This window comes from Meleagris gallopavo, chromosome 10 (assembly GCF_905368555.1).
Source record: "Meleagris gallopavo chromosome 10, MGAL_WU_HG_1.1, whole genome shotgun sequence".
Taxonomy (NCBI): domain Eukaryota; kingdom Metazoa; phylum Chordata; class Aves; order Galliformes; family Phasianidae; genus Meleagris; species Meleagris gallopavo.
Genome location: NC_139413.1, coordinates 29,391,810 through 29,418,542, shown reverse-complemented (window position 1 = coordinate 29,418,542; position 26,733 = coordinate 29,391,810). Strand labels below are relative to the sequence as shown.

General features: G+C 38.1%; 1 protein-coding gene across 8 annotated transcripts; it reads right to left on the bottom strand.

Annotated features, from left to right (window-relative positions):
- Positions 1-805: 805 nt before the first annotated feature.
- MSH4 (mutS homolog 4) lies at positions 806-26,675 on the bottom strand. 8 transcript variants are annotated; one of them, XM_010716001.4, is made up of 20 exons: positions 25,483-26,210; positions 23,516-23,680; positions 20,644-20,807; positions 19,184-19,294; positions 18,666-18,781; positions 17,275-17,448; positions 16,660-16,832; positions 15,703-15,770; positions 12,871-12,945; positions 12,448-12,512; positions 11,811-11,980; positions 11,304-11,440; positions 10,799-10,902; positions 9,847-9,971; positions 7,806-8,006; positions 6,491-6,609; positions 4,758-4,886; positions 3,702-3,876; positions 1,672-1,760; positions 806-1,303 (listed from the first exon to the last, which is right to left on the bottom strand). In XM_010716001.4, exons 1-20 carry the CDS (start codon positions 25,943-25,945, stop codon positions 1,118-1,120), a joined length of 3,009 nt encoding a protein of 1,002 aa, XP_010714303.2. In that variant the 5' UTR covers positions 25,946-26,210; the 3' UTR covers positions 806-1,117. The 8 variants fall into 8 exon arrangements, 7 of the variants coding, with proteins under 7 accessions (XP_010714303.2, XP_003208983.3, XP_085087242.1 ...); XM_003208935.5 differs by having other exon boundaries at positions 25,507-26,207; XM_085231116.1 differs by lacking the exon at positions 25,483-26,210 and adding an exon at positions 24,978-25,322.
- Positions 26,676-26,733: the final 58 nt, after the last annotated feature.

Sequence of the window (26,733 nt, the reverse complement as noted above, 5' to 3'; positions counted from 1 at the left end):
CACACAAGGGCAGCAGGGAGCAGAGACGGGCCGTTCACAGGGCTCAACTGGGGCCAAGAATGTGGTTAAGTGCAGAGTGAACAGAGGAAGAACGCTGGGGGCTGTGAGCAGGTGACCCAGACCTCGAGTGCTCAGTGCAAATGAAGCCATTTCCACCTGTTCCTCTGCATTTCTACTACTGCCTGGAAGAAGACCATGGGCCTGGTTCAAGAAACAGAGTGGTTAGAGAAAAAAAAAAGGCTACTTCCACGTTTCTGTGCACACGTGTGTTACTGCACGTAAGACTCCTGCCTGTAGACGCAAGCGGACTCAGTGCAGATACTGGAGAAGAGACGCCACTTCTTCCCTTCCCTGCACGTTCATGTTATTGCCTGAAGGACCAGTGAGTGCAGACAGTGGCAGTCTCGCTCTGCTGAGCAGTTAGAAGAAAGGGACAGCACTTCTGCACATCTGCGCACACGCACGCTACTTCTGGAGAAGTGCTGCTGCGGAACACTGCTCCTCCCATCACCATCCCTCGTCCCACCCCCGCAGCAGCACCGCTCTGAAAACCTGCAGCAGACAGCAGCAGTGGCACAACTGGGCCCTATGCCCCAGGAAGAGGCAGACGAGTGCCATGCTGCATGTGCCAGGGGATCAGGACACCTCGCTCTAGTGGACCGCTGCCCCTTTCCAGGACTGCCTGCTGATGGATTAAACATCGTGATTTAGAGAGCCAGAACCCTCCGTGCGTAGGAAACAGAAACGTTTGTGGATGAATATCCAACGGCGCAAATACAGCTCCCTGTATGAGACAAGTGGACCGTCTGTTTCAGACTGCTTTTTATTAAGTAGCATAACACCGCATCTCTAGTGCACAAATGGTTAACTAGACTACATTTTGTCTGTGAAACTATGAAAGGGATAGAATATGTTCACTACCAAAAGAAAAGAACTGTTTTGCATAGAAAGTAAATGATCTCATTTCTGGCAAAAGAAGAAACAGTTTCTTTTACTAACAGATACAATTTCAACTAAAATTAAGTTATAAATATATGAAAAACAGTGTTTTTAAATATTATGGAAAACAATAAAACCATCTTGCAGTCAAAATTTACTTCAACAGTCTTGTTACGAGTTAATGTTGCTCATCACTCCATTCAGATGCAGCACAACTGGCTGTGTACTTTTTCTTCAAGCCTTTCAAATATACTTGCAAACTATCCGAATCCAATCGTGAATTTCTAGCAGCCTGAACCAATCTCATGGCTAAGTGGTACACAGCTCTGTGTTTCATCATCTCGGGAGTAGTTTTCTGTCTGTGCTGTTCTTAAAAGCATACATATACTTTAAAACAGGAAATTAATAACTTCCTATTATTAAAATAGAAGCATTCGAGGGCTTTTTTGCACGCTATTTCTGATCTGCTGATTCTTGGTTGGTACGCCAACATTACAGCCAGTGCTCCTGAATCCCAAAGGCTGCTTTCTGTTGTCACCTAACAGTGGCCTTAAGCAAAATCTCTTACTATTAGTTTCAGAAATCAAAATGTTACTTTCTTGATGACATCTGTCATCATAAAAGCCTATGTAGTGTTTATGCTATAATCTTCCAGAAATATTTAAAATAAACCAGAGTTTTACAAAAACTGATAATTACAGTAGTGTACATTTATAAATGACTGCTACATACCAAAATTTGTTCAGCAACATGGGTTGTGATTGCCTTTGCATCCAAAATTATGGATGGTGGTAGAGAGGAAACTTCTGCAGCTTTTAATCCTAAACAAAGGAAACACAAATCAAGATTTAGGATAACATTTGATTCTACCTTCCACATTATTTATTCTACAATCAGCTCATTATGAAGGGTAAAATATTCATCTAAGAAGTTATTTTGATATAATTTTTCTGTCTCTTTTTCCATGAATACTGTTACTGGAGTTACTGAATAAAATGTCTACTTTGTTACAATGTGGCCCCTAAAATATACTTCCATATGAAGTTACAGCTGGCATTAAATGGGCAGGATCAGACACTCCAAAGGACGAATGAAAAATGGCACAGCAGTAATCACAGCTTTCTGTCTATTTTTTTCAAGTTCAGGTTGTGCTAAATGTACTTGCCCCTGAATGTGGGTATTTAGTAGATGCAGGTGTCATTTTCCAAACTCTGTTCCTTGCCAGCTGCAAAGCTGTCAGATATTCAGGGTAAGAAAAATATGTGAAAAGATCTTTTTCTGCCCTAGCATGATTTTTATTTATTTATTTATTAACTTTTGTCTCTGACTCTGTCTGTGCAGAGGAAATTCTGTGCTTCTAACAATGTATGGTTAAAAATGGTCAACAACAAAAGCCCCTGCACTTTTTTTATTATTATTCAATACAACACTGCTCAATTAAGACAAAGTCAAGACAGCAAGAGATCATCAAGTCCAATCCCCCTACTAAAGCAGGTTTCCTACAGCAAGTCACACAGGTAGGCATCCAGACAGGTCTTGAATACCTCTAGAGAAGGAGACTCCATAACCTCTCTGGGCAGCCTGTGCCAGTGTTCTGTCACCTTAAAGTAAAGAGGCTCTTCCTTGTGTTTGCATGGAACTGTCAGTGTTCCGGTTTCTGCTTGTTGCCCCTTATTCTATTGCTGCACACCACTGAAAAGAGTATGCCCCTATCCTCTTTACTCTCATAGTTTGGGTATTTATAAACAGTTACGAGATCCTCTCTCAGCCTTCTCTTCTCCAGACTGAAGACACCCTAGGTCTCTCAGCCTTTCCTTGTACAGGCCATGCTCCAGGCCTTTAATCACCTTTGTCACCCTGCACTGGACTCCTTCTAGGAGATCCCTGTCTATTCCTGTCTTTTTTGAGCTGGGGACCCCAGAACTGGACACAATATTCCAGATCCGGCCTCACCATGGCAGAGTAGAGAGGGAGGATCACCTCCCTTTGACCTGTTGGCCACAGTCTTTTTCACACATCCCAGGATACCTCTGGCTTTCTTGGTCAGGGCACACTGCTGGCTAATGGCCAACCTGTGGCCCACCAGGGTGTCCAAGTCCTTCTCTGCAGAGCTCCTCTCCAGCAGGTCAGCCATGAACCTGTACTGGTGCATGCAGTTATTCCTCCTCAGGTGCAGGACACTACACTTAAACTTGTTGAACCTCATCGGGTTCCTCTCTGCCCAACTCTCAACAAGACCTGGACAGAATAGAACAGTAGCGCAGCTTTCCGATGTGTCAGCTGCTCCTCCCTGCTTTGTATCACCAGAGTCCACTCTCAGCCAGATTGCTCTCTCTTCATCCAGGTCACTGATAAAGACGTTGAACAAAACCAGACCCTGCACTGACCCCTGGAACTGCTATTCACAGACAATACGTAAACATTTGGAATTTCTGAGTTAGGGTTGCAGCATCTGAAACTGGCCTTGTTCTGCTAACGACAAAAAAACTTACACCTGAAATTCTGATAAAGAGGCATCTGAAGTCTCATCAAATCAAGGAATAATTTGTAGTTTTCAGTCACCACTGACTTGCAGTAATCATGTGTGGCTATTAAACCTCATCTAAATGACAGATTCAGGTACAGAATCTTGCATTTAGAAATATGGATTTCTACAGTTCTTTAAAACACAGTTATACCTTATTGTCACTCATGACTTACTGACTCATAATCCTTTAATTTGCACATTCTTCTACTAAGTTAGTCACAGTGGAATGTATTACCATAGTTCTTTTCCTCTGTATATCCTTTAGAAAGTGTGTAAGTATACGTAATTTTCTCCTTCTTTCCAGCGCTGCTTCTCACATGCTGCACTTCAAAATGGTAATTTTCCACATTGGGATACAGAGCATCCATATGACACAGCTCCAGGAAATGCGTAGCAAACAAAGTAAATGCCTAAGTAAGAAAAAAAGAAACAAAATTCATGATTCTAATGATCCTTTGATAAATTACAACAAATAAGAAAAACACTCTCACAGTTCTCCAGGTTTTTATCCACAACTCCGAAGAGCTGTATTTAAATTACTAAAAGTATGAATAATGCAAACAAATAAGAAAAAAAACCTAAGTGATGAGTTCTAACACTGGCAAGCGTATGTTTTCCCACTCGGGGTTCCCCAGCTCTTTTCTCAATAGAAGGGAAACACCAGATAGAACAGGAAGCCCGCGATACTTCTAAAATGTGTATTTTGAATCAAATGGGCGCTTTACTTTTTTTCAGTGAATGTTTTTGCTGAGGTACAAGCTACAGAAAACATGTGAGATTTCCAGATAAAACCACAACGGTACTCTGAATGAACTCTGACAAGACACTGAATCTATAAACATCTATAAATTGACAACAAGCTGAGGCTACCCAGGTTACAGCTAGTAACAGAGGAGCAACTTCCCAATCTAAAATCCTGTGACATTCTCTGAACAAACCTCTGCATGTGACCTACACAGCGAACACTTCAGCTGTGTGGAACTTCCATCCCCTTTAGTGCCCAAGCACAGAAGTACTAACTACACAAACATCACAAGGTTAGTATTTTTTCTTATCTAGGATAAGAAAGCGAGTTACCAAGCAAGCTGCAAAAAAGATGGGGACCCATGATCAGAATGCAGAATGTCAGCATTTTCTGTCACTGTAACTCTTACTGCTCACTAGTTATGAAAAATGTCATTTCTAGGCAAGAAATCTCTATAAAATTTAAGTTATGTGAAACCACAACACTTACAGTACAATAAAATAATTATAAAAAGCTTACACTTTTTTTTTTTTTTTTCAGAATTACCTTCAAATTCAAAAGATATTCACAGGCAGCATAACAAATGCCAATACCTTCTTCAGCACTGGTACCTCTGCCAAGTTCATCAATTATGATGAGTGATTTGTCATTAGCATTTTGTATGATGTATGTTATCTAGGAAAATATTTTATTAGTTATCATTCCTAGGAAAGCACTTTTAAAAACCCCGCTACTAAGTGAAATACCTTGTGTTATTCAGATAAAAACTCAGAAATGTAAAAGGCTCATGTCAGATTCATAAATTTTACTTTTTATACCTTCCAAATAGCTGTAAATTCTAAACCATCAATGGGTTAACCCTACAACTCTTTCTCTTTTCCACTGAACATATGTACTCTTTGCTGGGTAAAAAACTGGCTGGACAGCTGTGCCCAGAGAGTGGTGGCGAATGGAGTTTAATCCAGGCAGTGTCTGGTCACTAGAGGTACTCCTCAAGGGTCAGTACTGGGGTCAGACCTGTGCAGTATCTTTACTGATGATCTGGATGAGGGGGATTGAGTGCACCCTCATTAAGTTCACAGATGACTCCAAGCTGGGAGGGTACTGATTTACCTGAGCACAGAAAGGCCCTACAGAGGGATCTGGGTATGCTGATCAATGGGCTTTAGGGCCAACTGTATGAGGTTTCACTAGACCAAGTACCAGACCTGCATTTTGGTCACAATAACCCTATCAAACACCTCAGGTTCATGGGAAAGTGGCTAGAAAGCTGCACGGAGGTAAAGGGTCTGGGGAGATTACTTGGCAGCTGGCTGAACATGAGCCAGCAGTGTACTCAGGTGGCCAAGAAGGCCAAGAAGCCCAACAGCATCCTGGCTTTTATCAGAAAGAGCATAGCCAACAGGACCAGGAAAATGATTGCCCCACCGTACTTGGCGCTGGTGAATTCACACCTTGAGTACTGTTCAGTTTTGGGCCCCTTATTACAAGAAAAATATTGAGGTACTGAAGAGTGTCCAGAGAAGGGCAATAAAGCTGTGAAAGGTGTGGAGCACAAGTCTTATGGGGAGCAGGCTGAGGGAACTGGGATTGCTCAGCCTGGAGAAGAGGAGGCTCAGGGGAGACCTTCATGCTCTCTACATCTCCCTCAAAGGAGGCTGTGATAGTGAGGTGGGACTCAACCTCTTCTCCCAGGCTACTAGCAAAAGGATGAGAGGCCTTAAGTTGCACCAGAGGAGGTTCAAGGTGGATATTAGGAAAAATTTCTTCTCAGAAAGAGCAGCAATACATTGGAACAGGATGCCCAGGGAAGTGGAGGAGTCCTGTTCCCAGAGATTTTCAAGAAGAGGGCAGATGCAGCACTAAGGGACATGGTTATCTGGGTATGCAGGTGGTGGGTTGACAGTTGGACTTCATGACCTTAATGGTCTTTTCCAAAATTTATGATTCTATTAACTGTTTTCCTCAAAAGCATATCAGTTTGGGAGAAGATAGTGAGAATGCTTAGGCTTAGACAAATAATCCTTCAAGTTCCAAAACACAGCAAAACATTGGAATTACTGTCCAGTGGAACACTGGTTTTTACTCAGATTGGGGCATCATTATACAAGATGTGTGTTCTCTATCACTATTTCAAATAAAAGATTAAGCTTTTTTTGTTTGTTTGTTTGTTTTACAGTTTTCGAAGTACATTCTTTCAGTGGAAAAATACTAGTATAATTTCAATCATGTCCAATGTAAAAACAGATATTTGGCCCTATATTATCTATGTTTAATACCTCTTTCATTTCCTTCATGAACGTCGAGGCATTTGTTTCTATATCATCATCCATACCTATTCTGGTAAAAATCTGCTCTGCAATTCGAAAAGAGCAATACTCTGCTGGGACATAAGAACCTACAAAGCAAGTAAGATACAAGTTCTCTCATATCAGCACAACAAACGCCAGTTTGTCTGAATATGTCAGTGGGAAAAAAAAAATCAGTTGTACACTTGGTCTTTATGCACTGCAGAGAATATATCTTGTTCTATAAAACTTCAGAGAACATATTTTACCATTACTTTAAAAAATAATATTACACTGATGCTATACTTGAACAATCAGTAAAACCTTAAGATACCATATGTCTGAAGCTATGTCAGTCTGAAGGGATGCAAAAGTGAGAATGACCTGTTGGATTAATTTGCATTTTTGCAGCCACTGTGACACTGAGCCCAAGGAATCATGATTTCCACAAAACAAGATTTATATTACCTCACCAATCTCTGAGAATTACCAGTTTTACTGAAAAGAACAGGAAGCTTTTTATCATGAATGGATTTTTACTGTCTCCTTTATTCATATTAAATTCATGTTTTTGAGAGTAATTCCTGAAGAACTTGTTTAGAATTGGATCCAAAAAACACATAATGGACACATTTTATTCTCCACTATTAAGTAATTTCAACCATTTATTTCAGCCCATTAAATTCTCTCTCCTGAGCTACTGGCCTTATCTTCCTTTACCTTTCAGATAAAAAAAAAAATCATGAAGAATTCCTAAGGACAAGGCTTAGACAGTCAGTATTTCACTTCCATAATTTTAGTGATAAAGCACAGCAGTACTTATTGCTTTTATATGATCTATTAATTCTGCTTGGCTGAAAGCATGTTTCTCCACATAATCGAGGTGTCCTCTCAAGTTCATCTCTTCTTTTTGGATGATGAATATATATGCAGTCTGGTGGGCCTACTCTGTGGACACTCACTATTAAGCTAGCGTGAGGTGCCAGACCGAGTTAGGATGCTCCAAATAAATAAATAAATAAATAAATAAATAAAATAAAATCTCCAACTGTGTTTCCCCTAATTGAAACTAGCCAGGCTTTCTTGTAAACAGAGGAGTCCTCATAAGTTTCCAAGCACAGACCCAAAATTCTACAATAGCCTCTTCAGCAACACAGGCACTGGTAGAAGCAAAAGTACATAAAATTACATTTTACTACTTACATAGAATCTTATTCTTTAAGATGAACTATTAGCCTTCAAAAACATTTTTAACCACAAACTAATTAAAGTGCTGCAAAAGTTTATGAATACAGTAAAGTCTTACCAATCTGCGCCATAATTTGACAGAGCGCAATCTGTTTTAGATATGTTGATTTTCCACTCATATTTGGTCCTGTGATAATGAGAAAATTGCTACCTTCTGTCAGATATGCATTGTTAGACACGGGTTTTTCCATAGCTATCTTTTCAAGAATAGGATGCCATCCCTGCTTGATCGCCAAAGTATCTGTAAATTCTGGACGAACTAAAAGAGAAGGAGGATATAATAAAGCTTCACAGAATTAGTACAGAAACCTTTAAGTTATTAAACCTGTGCATTCTGAAATGAAGTTCCTGCAGAACAGAAGTCAAACTCTGTGGTCTTGATTCCCTAATATTTACTTTCCTGTATTCAGCAAGACAAAGATGGAACACTTACAAGAATTACCAGCTATCCTCAGCTATGGATTCTGACCATCATGCAAGTCCTCAAGATTTATTTTTACAAAAAGAAAAAGAATCCCAAAACTAACATTACATTTCAAAATTAACATAATGTTTGTGTTCCCCGGTAAGCAGCAGAGAACTCTATAAAGAATGAAGGAAAATACAGAGCGAAGCTTCAAAAGAAATCCAATGGGAAAACAGGAAACACATTTTCATTTTTGCATGTAATGTAATTTTTGTAATTTATTTTTATACTGCTATAAACACATAAAATACAGAGGTCATGAACTCTACCTGTAACACAAGTGTGTTACTGTATCAGCACGGGGAACTAGCAAGTAACATTCTTTCTATTTTTCTTCATATACTCCTATATGGATAATGAGGGGACATACAGTTTCTATCTACAACTATTTCAAACCAGGACCATTCTATTTCTATGGCACCACTGATGACTAACAAGTATTAAAACTGCTGCTTAAACAGCAAAGCCTTCAAGAAAGAAGTGCCAAAGCAGTTCTTCGGGTTTCAATATTGAGGAACTCTAATTAGCTGATAGCTGTTCGAGAGAATCACAGAATCACAAAATCGTAGGGGTTGGAAGGGACCTCAGAGATCTGAGTCCAACCCCCTGCCAAAACAGGTTCCCTACACCAGGTGGCACAAGTCGGTGTCCAGGCAGGACAGACTCAAATGGCAACAGGGACTGAAAGCTACAAAAGCCCATTTCTTTGGGTGGATACGCATTCAGGCCTGGCAGCACAAACCGCAGAAGCAAAGCACTTCCGTCTCGTCATGAACTGTTGATGTAAACTTCTGCTCTGATTCACCTGGTGGGAAAAGACTGTGATAACTCAAGCCTATCATTTACTCCTGTGTTTGAAATCATCTGAACATGAAGAATCAGTGCCATTCTGCAAAGCTAACTCTGCTATTGAGCTGGAAATTTCACAGCAGCATCAGTAGTGATGAGCTAGTACACCTGGTGAGATGGCTTTCCAGACCAGATTTTATTTGGTATCTACACAGCGTTGCACTCTAGCTAGGAATCTCAGGTTTGCATTCTTTGTAGAGATAGGTAGCTCAAATCAACATTTATTAAAGACTGTGTGCTCGTTTGTACATTGTAGAACTGGGCGCTAGGGAAGCCAGATGATGCAGCGATGCAAATGCAGCCAAATTTTTGACACAGGACATAACAATACACAAGTCAGCACACGATCCTGGATTCCTCAGATCTCCATAAAAGCACTCCCCAAAAGTGCTACGAAAATCGAAGCTGAAAAACAGGTAACTATTTATTTATACATATACTTAATGTTGACCTGTTATATTACATCGTGTTCTTTCAGAACACAAAAGTTAATGCAGGACGTTCACAGACTTGAAACGAATACGCTTAAAGCAACTGTCATGAAAAGACTGGATATGAAGCCTGACAGCAGCTGAATGGAAGAATATAATTTCAATGCACAAAAATAGAAGGAGTATCAGCACAAAACTGGCAAGGATGGACCACAGACATAAAGAGCTAGTGAGTCCCAGAAAAATAAATGACATGGGCTTAGCAATTGGAGAACCAGACAAAGCAGCCTGGATATCCTTCAACTGGAGAGTCTTTATTTGGTTTTTAACAGAATGAAAAAAGATAAACTTACCATAGTCAGAAATAGTGCAGGCATGAGCAAATGAAAGCAGCATGTCTAGCATTGACACGATGTCAGACAGCTTGTAGAGACAATGAATATGTTCATAGATTTCATTCAGTAGTTTACACACTATTCTTAAGAAAAAAAAATTAACAGTTAATTATGTTCATTCTGAATACATTAGGATGGGAGATTACTTCATAAAACACAATCACCTCTACCAAATGCAGGCAAATATCTGAACTTCTTTGAAGTATATTAAGATTTTATACAATAATCTCAGATCGATTACTGCCATCAGATACAAGACACAGCTCAAATACCAAAAGCACGTTACAAAAGCTTCACACACAGAATTAACTGAAAACATAACTGTGGAGTCAAATGTGTTTTAGTAACATCCTCAGAGTGACTCCTAAATTCCCTCAGACCTTCATGTTAATAAAAACATCAAACAAACAAACAACAAAAAATACATGGTTCCTAAAAAGAAAAAAAGAAATTTCCACAAAATTCACTACACACCTAGCAAGTCTTCTGAAACAGCAGATTAACACAACATGCAGCAGGGCCAAAAGTACAGATACAATCAACTCTGCTGTTAACTCAAATGGTAATGATTCCACATTACAAAATTAATACATTCATTGCATCACTTTGTGCAGATAAGTCATGTGTGAAGAAATACTAAATACGAAGACTACCATTATTAATAAACTTCTATGTCCTTCTAATGACGTTTAATACAATGGACACGTTGTGTTACTGCTTTTCCCTCAGGTAATGCATTTGATCTTTGACATCACTTATGGCACTGATCAGTGCTCACCATGGATTGCTGCCATAAGTAACCATAATTCATCAAAACGGTGGCTTTAAAAAAAACACAAACGTAAATAGTTTAAATAGGACAAAATAAATGCAGTTAGCAGAAATATTTAGTAGTTTTAAATGGTCTTACAAGTAGGTCATGTGATATATTTCTCTCAGGGATTCCTGGCATCTTTCATTCATTTTTATTAAATCTGCTGAAGTGAAACTATATATGTTCCTCGTTTTAGTGACCTATGGGAAGTTCAAACCAACAGTAAGAACTTGCCACAATCAGAAGCCAGAGGAGTTTCTAGAAAGCAATCTGGGAAAAACATAGGGAAAAAAAAAAAAAGGGAAAAATGTGGAAAAAAAAATGAGGAAAAAATATCGCTTCATTTTTTCCTAAATAGACTTTCATGACAAATCCTTATAAAAGACTACAGTTATCAACAAGATAGACAGCTTTACAATTACAAGCAATGAGAAATGAGGCGGTTGTACAAATTACACCTTCATTTACTTCTAGGTATGGTCACTGAAATTATTATAACTGTTGTTTAAACTGCTGTATAATATGCTTTGTTAGTGTATTATACATTTTGTATACATTACTCATATAAAAATTATTAATAAAATACAACTAGTGCAGATACCTTTGTAAATTCTGAAGGAAGTTGGCCGTTGGGTAATGTTGAACAATCAGCATTTAGCTGGATAAAAAATCCACGCACAGAACTGAAACTTGTTTTCAGTGGCAGGCTGTACTTCTCAGCAAGTTGTGTTATCATACCTACACATCACAAATAACAATTGGATCCAACTATATAGACAAACACACATTTACCTGTACAAACTGTGGAAATGATTCACACAGGTTGAACATGTCAGACAAATAAAGGACAAAAAGATTTTTAAATACAGGGATCACAATATAATTGCTCATCCTCATTTAAATGAAATTGAATTTTTATCTACAAATGGAGAACCTGAAAGTCAATATCAAAAGCACTTCAGTTACACATCAGTGACGAAAGGCTTATCCTAATGCGAAAGATGTTTTCCACACCAGAAGGTTATACAGCTTATGATTACACGACCTCTGCATGCTAGACGCAACGTACTTTGAACTCAAGAAAATAAAAGTCTCAGTTTGGAAATACCTGCTATGTCATCAACAATTTCTGTGTATGTTCTACGAGCTATGTCAAGGAATTCATTGATGTTTGGCTTAACAGCATAGCATTTTTGGGTCCTCATACTCAGACATCCTTTTGCATATCTCGTATCGTCATTAATCACAGTTGTAATCTTTTCAAGAATAATTCCAAACCTGCAGTATTAGTAGTGCCACACATTAGCTATATAATATTTTATGATTGTAATTTGTATTGTTATCCTGAAATTACAAATAACTGAAGCAAATGCTCTATCTTTGAAACAAGCATTAAATCTCATGCACATTTTCACCTCAAAACATAGTACAAATATGTCTGACAAAAAATATCATTTGGTAGTCTTTGGGAGATATAGATACCCAAATATACATAAGTAACAGTTTACTTTTGCATTAGTTTCCTAGGAAACTACTGCTTCTGCCTTCTTACAATCATTTCTAACAGAGTACAGTTTGTTCATCAGTTAATTTCTGTTCATAGCTGTTCTTCTGCTTTGGTTTTTCCAGCATTTGCTTATTAGTTGAAAATTAGAATTTTAACATAAAAATCAGGCTTTTAGCCAAAACAATAGTTATGCTTGCTGCTACAAATAAGCAAAGATTCAACATAATTATTGTAATACCTTCTATCTTCAAGAGCACTGTAATAGGCCTTTAGCAGGGATGTGTTACAGCTTCTCAAAGCAGCCTGTTAAGAAAGTAAAATGTGAACACATACAGTTAATTATTTTCATAGCCCTTTTAAAGGCCAGGAAGGTCTTAAATTCACCGAAGCTTATCAGCAGTTGCTTAAGCAGCCTGCAGAACCTCAGTGGGAGTTTCAGTTAAATATTTGTCAGAAAATCAATTATTCAGATAATGTAAGAATCCAGTTCTTAGGAATACTGGGCTCAAATAATTGTTTTTCATTTGGCTAAACAGTTAGAACAGACTATGCAGGCAGTATTGCATTCTGCAAGATATATGGTAAATCTCATGAGATGTATCAAGTAGGAAGGACTAATTCCTTTTCACTTCACACCCAAAAAATGACAGATATGTCTTACTTTGAGAGGCTCCACAAGCTCCAGAGTATGCTTCAGATAGATTATATTAGTTATTTTTGATTCAGCAGTTTTAACCTGTTGAAGAATTTTTACAAATACAGGAAGTGTTTGTATGCTTATTTAAAAAAAGTATGTAACTAGCAGAATTCACACTGTGATTCTATACTGTAAACTTGTAGTGAAAATTGCTGAAATACTTTATAAGCTCATGTTGACAACTTGGTATGCAACTGCATAAAAAATGTTTACAGAAATTGTACATTGCCGGCTGTGATCGACTGCCCAGCAGGAAGTGGCACTTTTCTTACGGCTGCACAGATGATGATCAGCTCTGAGAAAAACTGCTAAGCCAAGCTGTGAACATTTCTTTTAGTCTTTTACATTATAGGTACAGACTCTTTCAAAGCCACTACACAACATACCATAACTAAGATGCTCAGTCCTTTTCATAAATGCTGTTACACAGCGCATAATCTAATCTGTTCTGACAGTCCTTAAGCATACGTACACGTAATTTTAAAATAAATAAAGTCAGTAAATGCTAAATATTTTGTTTGCTCTTCAAAATTTTTAGTCCACATTCTATATAATGTAACTTATTTTGTATGTCTGTCCCATTACATTTCTAATAAAGAATTCTGCTGTTGCCATTAGCGTATGTATACACAATGCACTGCATGCTCTTGTAATTCCAGATGAGAGAATAAAGGATAAAGGAAGCAGAAAAAAGTACATACACATACAGTGCATCTGCACTATACGTGTATGTTTATAAACATGTATATATACATGAAAATTACTCTTATACCCTCTAGGATAATACGTGTGTGCCAGATTTTCACGTGCACACAGACACAATATAACCTGAATAACAGAAGTTACTTTGAAAATTAGTATCATTATTTCCTTCATGGAAATGCATACTTGCTGATTTCCCTATTGTTACCATCAAATAGTATGTGAAATAGCCTCTGAAGATGGATCAAAAAAGATATCTAAGATAAAAAGCCGTGAATCCTTACATGTTCCACTCTATCAATATGAGAAGGTAGTGCTCTGAAAAAGAAGAAAAGGATCTCTCTCCTTACATGAGAGGAATTTTAGAAATTGATAAACACACTGTTTGGTTCCAAACTAAATCCAGTGTCAGTTTTTAAACACAAAAGCAGAAGTATGGCCTCCAGTGAAATTTCTTCTCACGTACGCATAACACAGACTGTAATCTTGTGGCAGAGGGCTTCTATTGCTTTATCTCATAGGTGAATGGTCTTTTCCAACCCAAATGATTCTTTGATTCTCACCATCTATACAAGGTTGTTTTCTCTAAAACACAGAATAGGATTAAAACAATACTAAATATGCTAACAGAAGAGTCATAATCTTCAGAAAACATGGAGTGCAGGTCCCATGATAGAATCAACCATCAGAAGGAGATGCACAGAAGTTTATGAAGAATTGATATTTCAAGATGAAACACACCTATTCTAATGTAGTGCTTACAGGAGCTTTACTAGAACTAGTGTTATTAGTGCAACTTTATACTTTCTGCACTTCGTGGTCAAAGGAAGAAAATGAATGAATACAACCATAGTGGCTAACCATCCTGTATAACAGTAGTTCTTTTAGGATTCAATATTCATGGAGAAAGTGCAAACCTATCTTTTGTAACATCTCACATTAATTTCCCAAGGTCATATACAGATTTAAGTGCTATGGCAGCAGATCAGCCTAGATTGATTTTATTTCCTGGGAAATTACCAACGCCAAATCACACACTGACAAAAGGAAACAAAGTTCTCCTATACGCTGACTCACTACGCCTTCCATTCAAAGGCTAACAAAAAAGTATCAGTCAAATTGAGAACTGGAGGCAGACAGGATTTCAAGACACCATTCAGAATTGAGGTCTCCCTCTTTCTCATATATACACGCCTGAGCATTTAAGGTTCTCTGCATATTGGAACAATCAGTGTAAAGAGGACTCCGTCTCATTTAGTACCACTCATGCAGTGTAGTCAGGCACCTCGGTTTCTGCCAGCTGGCTGCTGCTCAGAGGAAATCACACAGCTTCCCAATGAAAAAGTTAACTTAGTTCAGACTACATCTGTATCTTGGAAACTAAGAAGAATTCCTAGTTCTGTCTTTGGAGCTTTAGTCAATTCAGTAATCAGATAAAGATATATCTGTATCTCTGCATTATAAACACAGCAAAGCAATGTCCAAGTGCTTCTTAAGAATCTTTTCCAAAGGTATTTCTTAGGCGATAAAGAGTAATTTCCATTAAATATTACATGAAAACTAAGAGAGATTTTAATTTCATGCAAGGAAGATGCATAATTTTCTTCAGGCTACCAAAAACTGTATTAGCCTCTAAAAGTTACATTACAGATTTTTTCTTTTCATGCCGATACGAAAACTCCTTACATCCTATCCTTATGGTCTAGAGGGAGGTACCTCTGCCTATAGCAGGTGGGTTGGAACTAGATGATCATAAAGATCCTTCCAACCCAAACCGTTCTGATTCTATGATTATCAAGAAGGATGTACTTCTGTGAAGAAGGAATCTGGGGAGTGATGAAGAAATCAAACTCTTTTAAAGTTCAATCTGAATACATCATGATGACATATTACAGCAAACCCAAATAACATTCACCTTTAAGAACGTTATCCTGTTGTAAAATATGATATACTCACAATCTATGATAACATTAGTCCATGAATCTTTAAGGTGCAGCCTTTCTTTATAGATTTTTAGATATACAGATATATGTTTTACGTTTTGCATGTAATGTGCAGATAACTCATTATTCTTGAGTGTGTTTTGGAACATACTGTATCTTGCTTTGGAATCTGTACCAAAACTGAAAGCAGTTGTTCTGTATCCAGGAATTTGGAGATAACTGTAAAACAAAAGTGACCAGATCAGAAATGTAACTAATTTCAAGAAAATCATATTAACAATCTGCACTTCTTTTATTTTTTAATGTACACAATTATTTATTAATATTTATACTATTTATAATCAATTTATTTTTATCCTAGCTTCTTATTTACCAAAAAAAAAATACAACAAAAGACAAAGATATCTGCTAAATTATTTAGCCATAATTACACTTACTGTATCCAAGAATGCAGTGATTACTATATAGGTGGACATGTATCAATTCAGTATTTTTTTTCCTAGAGCAACTTTCAAAGTATATATGATCTAGAGAACAATTAAAAGTAAGAACAGTCTAACTGTCAAAGGAAAGGTTAGAAACAAAAATAGAAGAAAAGAAAACCTCGAATGTGCAAGACTGCCAATAATTTCTCTTTTCTGTTTCTCTTGTGCTAAAGATTAAGCTTACACAGTATGCCTGTAGGTGGCCTAACTCGTACTCTCTGGTACCGTATTATTTTTATGTTTGTCTGGACCATTACGTTTGAGGAGGCAAAGAAAAAGAAAACAAAAACATAAACAAGGCCTTTATTTGTTTTTAACAAACAAACCACTTCCAGAACTGTGTATCAAACCATAAGAGGTAAACTCCGATTACGTGAAAAAGCTACTGGCCTACTGACTTTTATCTACTTTAAAAGTTCACTTTTTTTTGCAAAATATATTTAAAAAAAAAATCACAGTATCACAATAAAGATGGCTTCAAAAGTTATGAATGACCACTACAGAAATGTCACCTGACAATCATAATAAAATACTTTTCAAACACATTGAATCAGACTGCACACTGTCACAAATTAAAAAAAAAAAAGTTTAAAAAGGAATAGTATTAAAAAATAAATTACTACCTGCTTGAAGACCAAAAAACAGCTCCTCGTCCTGGAGAAATTCCTGAACACAGTCCAGTCTTGTTTTAATTGTTTCAGCATCAACAAGTGGCTCCAGGATATTGGATCTGAGTCTTCGACTTCCACCTGGAGTTTTAGTGTAATTTAGGACACCAAAGAGTGTGTGACCATTCCTGTTAAAACAAAACATACAAGAAGAATGCATTCATAAAAATAATGATGGTAAACAACAAATGACATTTCCAGGGAAAGTATCCAGCAAATTCAAGGCATGCTTTCAGAGTACTCAGCACCTTCCTACCTGCTATGTGTACTTCATGAACTACAGTAGTTTACAAAGTCAGATGCAGTTTTATACAATATTAGCCACCATTTTATCATTTATCAAAACACAGAAATACACTTGCATTCAGAATGTGTTCATCTTTTTTAGGATTACTCCACTGCTACTGCAGTTTACACTTTTCCTCTCAACTGAACTATTTGAATCAGCACACAAGCCATACAAAAGGACAAATATTATTATCTGAAATCAAATGCAAATTGGGTAATTTTCAGTAAAACACATTTATGAGAAAAGCTTGATTTAGGTGCTGCAATCTTAAACGCCCTTACCGAGAATCTCTGTTATTAGTTACCAGTTCCAGATTTTGAGCCGATGATGAATCTATCATAGCTGTTTTCTCACTCCCCTGGAAATGGACCTTGAGTGACTTAGGAGCATAAATGGAGTTCTGAATAAACTCAACATATTTCAGCAAAGCTGCAGCAGCTGCAAGACAGTAGTACCTTGGAAAGAAATAATCTTTAATGAATGTTGAATAGTGCTACTTAGTTACCAAAAATCAAGTGGTATACCAAAGAAATCATGTAATACTTGACTTGACACTCGCTGCTTGACAGCTACTGGGATTGAGAGCACTGAAAAAGCAGTATATTTAACAAATGCACATACATCTAAGAATCACAGGATTGCAGGGGTTGGAAAGAACCTCAAGAGATCACCGAGTCCAACCCCCTGCTAAAGCTGGTTCCCTACAATAGGTCGCACAGGTGGCGTCCAGGTGGGTACTGAATACCTCCATAAAAGGGGACTCCACTCCCTAGACAACCTCTTCCACTGCTCCGTCACCCTTAGCATAAAGGAGTTCTCCTGCATGTTAGTACAGAAATTCTTATGCTCAAGTTCTAGGCCACTACTCCTTGTCCTACCACTATGCACCACCAAAAAGAGCCTGGCCTCATCCATTTGCTTCCCATCTCTCTTTAGAAATTTATAAACATCTATCAGATCTCCCCCCCTCAGTTTTCTTTTCTCCAGGCTAAGAGACACGGGTTACTCGGCCTTTCTTCATATGGGAGACACTCCAGGCCCTGCATCACCTTTGTGGCCCTCCCCTGGGCTCATTCTAAGAGATCCTTGTCTTTTCTGAACTGAGGAGGGAGCCTGGAACTAAAAGTATTCTAAATGTGGCCTCGTCAGGGCAGAGTAGAGGGTGAGGATTTCTTCCTTCAACCTGCTGGCCACACCCTTTTTAACGCACCCCAGGATTTACACATCTAGTGTGTACAATATGATCACTGAAATCAAATTGTGAATATCTGAGTCTCTGTACACTTGATATCCCATATTATGCATCTCATACTGTGTACATGCATATTTCTGTGGTTACATGTGGCTTCAATGAAGACTCTGCACAATGCATACAGAAAATTGCTGGTACAAGGAAATCTTTTGCTGAAGTCAAACTGGAAGGCATTCCTAGCTTTTAAATTGCCTATTTAAGAAGAGAGTGAAAAGGGGGAAGTGGAAAGTTCTAAAAACCCAATGAAATCTTTAAGTTTCTGGGTACATCAGAAATACCTGAAGGCAAAATAAACAGTTAAGTTAAGAACTTCTTAACTTCTAAAAAAATGCAACAAGCCACTGGCTTTTGTACTGAGCTTATATGAAGCTGTTAAAAACTTATCTGGACATGGTATGATTTTTCCTTATTTAAACATACTTTGACTGAATCTCCATGAAAACAGTGCTGAATTCAGATGCACATAATTGCTCTATATACTCCAAGCCCTTTGTTTCATTGAAGTATTTTCTTTGGACAGTTGTAAACGTCACATTCTGGGAAGACAGAGGGAAAAAAAGCAAACATTTTAAAAAGCCACAGATAATTTTTTCATCAGACAGACTTCTCTATTTTTGCTAGGATCTTTGCTCCCAAGAAAGTCCACCAGCTGATTTCAGCACATGACTTCAATGAGCCAAGCTTAAAATTGTCTGCTTTAACTAGCTAATATATCTGTCTCCGTAATTTTCCGAACTAGAACTGGTGCTGTTGGAGCTGCAATGGGATTATCCTTTACTACAGTTAAAAAAAAAAAAAAAAAAAAAAAGGGCCAGAAATCACAGGAAACACACAAAATCTGACTGCGTTTAAAGCTTCAGAAGTTGTAGAAGACTCAGCAATCATACAGATGCAATTAACAACAGCTCTAAAATGCAGAGTAAAATTTAAGAGCTTACTTTGAAATGTTCTGTTATTAAAGCAAACAATTTTGTTGTGTTCCCTGCTTCACAAGAAGTGTTTGGCATTATTATTTCCAGAGGTGTTAAAATTTTGAGTTTAGTAATAACCTGAAAAAAAAAAATCTTGAGTAATTCAATACAAACCCATATCTAAAACAGCTTCACACTACAACGTATCAGGAATAAAGAATTATGAAATTCTTATATTTTAAAATCACAGCTTATCTTGTAAATAATGACCAAACTTTATGCTTATACATTAATGAGCTAGATATATCTGTAGCTATATAAACACAAAGTACACAAAACTATTTTAAAAAATAGAAGTTATCTGTTATTTAAACACTGTTATTTAAATACAAAAATATGTTTGTGTCCGAAGCACAGTGTCCCTGACAACCTGGGATATTCTATGGTTCTGCAAGTACTTCAGAGTATGAGAAAATAAATGCCTTGTTCAATCAGGGATTTTCAGTTTTTCCCTTACTAACTTTCAAGTGAACTGTTAGTTGTCACATCACCATCTGAATGTCTAACTCTCTCACACACCTACATTCTCAAACTGCACGCCACTTTGAATTCTACTATTTTTTATTTACTATTTAAATACTAAGTATTTACACTCCTGCCAGGTTCAATAAGTTCTTATGCCTGTTAAAACCAGGGTAAGCTTTAAATTAACTAAAGGTAAAAATAAAAAAATAAGATAAAAAATAAAATACAAAAGAACAAAAACCCACAAGCCTGACAATATTACAAATTTTAGTAAATAGATTCAGCAGTTGTTTATATTCCTACTCATATCTACTTACCATGCTAATAAAATCCAGTTTTTCTTAATCTGAATATTGTAAATACACTGCAAGCTATATTGCTTTCTAGCACATATAGCCACAACAAAATTGTTAAGAAAGCAGTTTTATTAATATTAGAACTGCACCACCCAGATAGATTACTTTCTCAATCTTAAAATATGCAGCAGTGGTGGACAGAACACTTGGTTGTCAACTGAATACATTTGGTTTGGCAATAACTGAGAACATGCACACAACCATGCAAATCCCAAGCTATAGTCTGCCTGAAACAAATCAAAGTCACACTTGTGAAGTGTTTTGTCTAATGGAAAATACTTGCAAATTCTACTACCATGCATTCCCTCTAATGCTCTGCAGTATAAGGCATCTCAGTTCCACGTAGTTCACATACACTGTTCTTTGCAGAAATGCTTTTTCTGTTTTGCAAAGCATTCTTTCCTCTTCATCTGAAATCTGAGGCACAGCACAGAAAATAGCAGCTCTTTAAACAAAATAAATATTTAAAATTTTCTAGAAATTCTTACTTTCCCTTCTGAGATTTTTTTTTTCCTAAAAACTGGATCTCCCATTCCTGATTATTCAAGCAAGCAATCCACAGTACCCAGCCTGTCAGGTATGCGGTAGTTAGCTATGCATCAATACCTTGGCATAAGTCGTATTGTCTGCAAACTGTGACAGTATCACCTCAGGATTCTTTAAGTCAATACTGGCCATTCCTACTTCACCTCTGGCAAGGCCTCTTCCTTCTACTACAGCTACAATAACTGACGCAGCAGTATGAGCAGAGACTGTAGATGATGATGTAACTGCAGAACAGTTGCATATATTCAGTTATAACCCACTTTTTTATATTCACAAAATCATACTTTGACATTCCAAGCTCGGACAAGCTGTGACAGAACTAGCAAACTGAGGATTGTGAAGGTGGAAGTTTTTGTTCAGTTACTGTTTATTGTAGTATAGCTGACTGGTGCCAAAATTCAACATATTGATCTTATTCCTCCCAAACCTCCTCATACAGTACTGAACTTCGAATAGCACTGATTTTAGAAACTAATAATGCATCTCTATCTTTCTAGCACTGCTGTTTTCAGTAGTGGATATAGCAAGGCAATAAGGAGGACAGTTTGAGAGATGAGTTATCATCTGCAGTCAGAACTGGGGGATAAGCAGCCAGACAAAACGAGCTGACCCTCGTGATTCTGCCTCGATTTTCTTTGGGCATCTGTGGCACTGATCTGCAACAATACGCCTAGTAACAGTTACTGAGTCTCCAAAACATTATGCTGTATTACCGGGGAAGCACTATTAACTGTTAGATCACTCCACTTCCTACAGAAGAGATTTAATTAACCAGGGTGATGACCTTTTTCTCTGGTGTACTGAACTTTTTCACCAATGAAACACCAAAAATATGGATACAGTGCTTCCTTGGGCATCTCTGCTAATTTTGGTGTTACATTCTTCAGAATGTAGAAGAAGAAGAAGCCACTAGCAACATTTTGTTCCAAAATTTGCAACCCCGGATTGTGAGCTAGGCTATTCAAATGAGAAGACAAACACTGCAGAAATAAGGTAGACAAACATATCTGTATGTGAACTTCTGTTGAGAACAAATGCAGAGAACAATTATCTATTAATTTCACTGAAGTAGCTAATAAGAAACTGAAATACATTTTTAATGCTAAAATGCAACTTGCTGATCAATACTAAAACAATTACCACTCCACAGAATATAGTCACTTCATGATCTCAAGTTCTTAACCTTCACACACAAGTCAAACTAAACCTTACAGCAGCTGAGTTGAACAGGTTCTTCAGTATTGGATTTTGACAGCATATACAACCTGAAGTACCAATGATCTGTATTCGTTTCATGTCATTATTTGTATTCTTTTCCAGCACTGCTTTCCTCAAAAGAGGAATCGGGTCTCAAATAAGACTGGAATACAAATGTTCTCATAACTGTTCTGTCAAGAAGGCATAATACACTAAACTTGCCATTTTCTTTTGGATACACTCAATATGTATCCCCAAAACCACAACAAACCTCACCTGAAATCTCAAAAAGCAACCAGAATAAAACATTTATCTAGGAAGTGAGAACTTGATCTCCAACTAACTGCTACCTAAGCATTAAGAAAATGTACTCCTTGATATTGCACATAGCTGAGTCTGAACCTTCATTTACTCTATGTTTGATAGATGCCAGCAATGACATTCACGTAGTTTCATCTAAGGCCTGCTTTGAAAACCTAGTTGTTATTCTGAATGACCTACCCAGGACAGTCCATTGACTCTCCCCCTTATCAGTAGCTGATTACTTTTTTTAAACAGCAACTAAGCGCTGATGATAATAATAATGATTTTAAATTAGGTTACAGTAGTTAGACAATTTTGATGATGGTTGTTTAGTTTGTTACACAAAAATAAAATTAAAAAAAAAATGCAATGACCAGCCAATGTTCTTCATAATATGGTATGCTGGATATGTTGCCTTCAATACAGACAAATGAAACTTTGACAAAAGTTCCACATACAAGTGTAAATAACCATGCAGACACATGGAAACATATATACATACACTTGTAGACTAAAATGAGATGAAAAATATGGTTTTAATTGCTAAGACACGTAAAGGTTAGAGAAATCTGCTCTGTGGGTTTCAAAGTTATGGTCACCCCAATTCCTAGAGTAGTCAAAAAGAAATCAGGGGATCACAACAGATATAAGAAATGACAAACTCCATATTAGCTCACTTTCTGCAATCAAATAATTCAATTCAGTTTCAAGTAAAGAGTCCATCTGTAGTCTTATCGGGATTTTTTTTTTTAATTGAAATACGGATGTTTTTAAGAACCAATCTTTAAGTAACTAGTTCAGAGAATTACCATTAAATAACATTAAGATCACTAAAGACTGAACTGACAGAGCTTAACTCAGACTGAAAAGATGAACTTTGAATATTATTACTTTAGCACTACCAGATAAACACAAAATAACACAAGACAACATTAACCTGTAAGATGGCTTTGCTTGTAAGCAGCATTGCAAAACTTCCACCCAATGAGCTACTGTGTAAGTGCTGTTTAAGGATCTACTAACCTACACCTTTGAAAACAACAACATAAAACACATAAGAAACTCACAAGAAATTCCAATTACTTCATGATATATGATATACAATGCTTTATGAGCCTAAAAAGAAACCATGATAAGAAACATTGTTCATAAAGGCAGGAGCACTGTTAGGTCGCAGCTTGAACTGCTGTTCAGGCACCTGGTGAAGGGGAGTGACCAGAAGGGGTGGATCCAGGCTGGAGTCTCTCTGGGCTCACACAAGGGCCAGCCACTGAAGAGACAGCCTCCCTTGGATCTAGGCTGCTTAGGTATAAAAAACAACTATGATTTATCTTTCATTATCGCATTATAAGCACGTGAAAAAATAAAGTATGTTTAATGAAATGTTAGAGAATATATGTTGAACTATTTCCCTTAAGCACCGTCAATTTACCTGAATATCCTGTAACAGGGGTATGGCTTCTGCCAATAGATCTATTGATAGAAAAGGGTATTTTTCCTACACACGTGTTATTCAGGCCTTGTGCAGAACAACCACTTGTGAAATTCACTGCACTACCATTTTCTGCACAGGAACTTTTGTCCCCAAGATATGATTCTGAAGGGAAAGAGAAGGAAAAAAAGAGTCAGTTTCTGTTCTGAAAGCAACACATACGCATCTTAGAAAACCTTACATTTTGTACTAGACGTAGAGATGTCCCAGCAATCCATCCCCAATAGCCTTCTCTACAGTAGTACCGGCCTGAAATGAGTTCGTTTCGAAAACCAGCCTGTATTGATAGTTACTTTCCATAATGACTTTACTTGTAGTAAACACCCGGTTAATTTCCTGGGCTGAAACAATATAACTGAAGTAATTTTACAACGCATAATTTTATATGCTAATGAGTTCCAGATCTATGAAAAAATGCTATAACAGACAGCTCTATCTTGCATTTTCCCATTGGTCTTAAAATCCATAGCTGAAAGTACATACTTCTGTTTACGAAAATTTCAAAGTTTGAAAAGGTCACAATAGTATTTTTGTTTTAACATGCACATTCCCTTTTAAAAAACAGCAATAAAAGAGCAAAGAACTGTGCTCAAAAATACCCTCCACGTGACCCTTTGAATTTATGAGTTTCAACCTCATTATCTGTTACCTGCCATTTTTTCTACAGATACATAAGATTCATCCTTTTTTTTTTTTAATGTGGCAAAATACTTTTTTCCTCAGATCACTCTTAAATTTAGTAAATTAGTAAAATACTAATTAATAAAGAAATTACATATCTCCAGTGCTCTCGAGATGAGTGAAAACATAAAATCCTTAATCCAGCTTGGATAACTGCTTTTAAAAAAAATTAAATATAAAAATAATGGATTTTTTGCACTTGAAACATACAAAATACCGCATATTAAGAAACATATTAACTGTTTCTGTTCTATATATTACATTAAAATTGATTTACAAAATGCTTAAGTATTTTTCTTAAATGAACTGATTACACGACATTTTATCATAGTTCAATATTTACAGCACCGTGTTTGTTTGCAAAAGGTCTTGCAAAACTTCCACCGTGATACATTCATAAAGAAATAGTATTAATTCAGATAGACATTCTATTTATTTGTAAAGAGTGGAAAAAAATATGCATCACAGTGCATAAAGATGATTGTTAATATTAGTATTCACTTAGACTTCAGCGTAAGTTCACTCAGAATGTTGGCAGAGTAGATTTAGCTATTACTTTTGAATGCCTTAATCTGTGGGAAAAAAAAACAATTTCAAAGACCAGAGGAACCAAACCATCAGCATCTTTTTAAAAAAATAAAAATTTAACAATTAAGCTATGCTTTGCTCAAATTGGTACTGCAAGCTTCTGTCTGTTTTGGATTCAAGACTGCCTGCGTACCTCTTAGTGAAACACACACACCGCTTTCACCCCAATTTGCTGCTAACAGGAACGCGCGTACTTCACAAGGCATTTCAACAAGTGTCCCATTTTTGTTATTACAGTAGTCTTAGTGAAGAGGAAAAACAAACAAACAAACAAAAAAACCCATCCACTTTTTCCAGTCTGCCAAGACAACGCCGGCAGTACAGGGCGATGGCTGCGCACAGCACCCGCCAGCACGGCGCGGATGGAGCGCGGGGCGGGACTGCGAGCAGGGCCGCTGGAGCTGCTACAGCCTTCAGTGAAAGCAACCGCTGCGGGGGAATTCAGATCAGCCAAATGACTTCACGCGCTAATTATCTACAGCGTCAGGCACAAAACGCATTTGTTTTAAGAAACCTGAGGAATGCCGTCATTTAGGGGAGCCGAACCAAAACAGACAGACGGCTGGGATGAAGAGACGGCTGCGGTACCGCAGCTCGACAAGCCGAGGACAGCAGGAGAGGCACGGAGCGGCACCCACCCGAACGCAGACGCCGCTCCCTACCTCCCCTTCCGGAGCGCGGCGGCTCCTTCCTGCCGGCAGCCCTGAAGGGAGCGAGCCCCGCGCCGCCGCTGGACGAGCCGCCGGCGCTGTCTTCAGAGCTGCACGGCGTCTGCAGCAGGCCCAGCGTGTAGCGCCCGCCCACCCCCGACAGGGAGGAGGAGCAGCGACCCGTATAGGACTCCGAGGCGGCCGAGGTGACCGCTCGCCCGCACGCTTCCATCTTACTACCGCCGTTCGACATCGCGGCCTCAGCCACCCAGGCCGACCCGCTGAAAATGGCGCCAAATTCAGCGCGGCCGCGCATGCGCACAATTCTCACCTGCCCCCGGCCGCCGCCCAGCGGTTTCCCGCCGAGCAGGCGGCGCCGTTCGCGCGTCGCGCGGAGATGAGGGCGGGCTGCTGTGTCTCTTAGAACAGCTGGAGAGCACCTAAGCATCATTTGTCCAACGTGCTTCTTCAGCTGACTAGACAACTAGAGGCTGTTTTTAGCAGGACTTCAGAGACGGCATGCCCTGCAGAGCTAACAAAAACCCTTAATTAAAAACAAACACACCGACATAGACTAACGTAGGTCGTGTATCGTGTATCCAGACGTTGCTTTAAATACAAGAGCACACAGACCGGTTTGGGTGCCAGCATACGCTACCGCCATGGAAACTTTCAGTTAAAGAAAACATCATCACGGCACTTCTAATTCCCTTACCTGGAAAGCTACGCCGAGCAGAGGACACGGCTGTCACGCTGCAGCAGTCTGACGGCTGATCCGCTCTGCTACAGGAATTCCACAGCAGCTGCCAGCACCGCAAGGACCGACTGTCCTACAGCCCAGCTCACAGCAGGCGAGCACCTCAGCACTGAGCCTCCACCAGGCACAGTTCTAAAAACACAACTGTCAGAAACTTGAGCTTCACTGCAATGGATGGAGAATTCCAATTCCAGATGCTGCTACTGTCTTAACTAAGTCCTATGCTGAACTTCAGATGTTGAAGATGGTGTTTGTTACACGTTCTCTTCAGACAGAAATCTAAGTGCACAGATAGAAACAAAAGCTACATCTTCTCAATGACCCCCATTTCTTATGTTCATAAATCATAATGCAGATGTTGTCTAATCAGGCTGTCACAGACATGACACCTTTAGAACTGCACAGATAAAGTGCAAACTTCTGAAAGCTTTAATAAAGGACCAGTAACTGAAGACTGAGAGGTTAATTATTGCAACATAGCA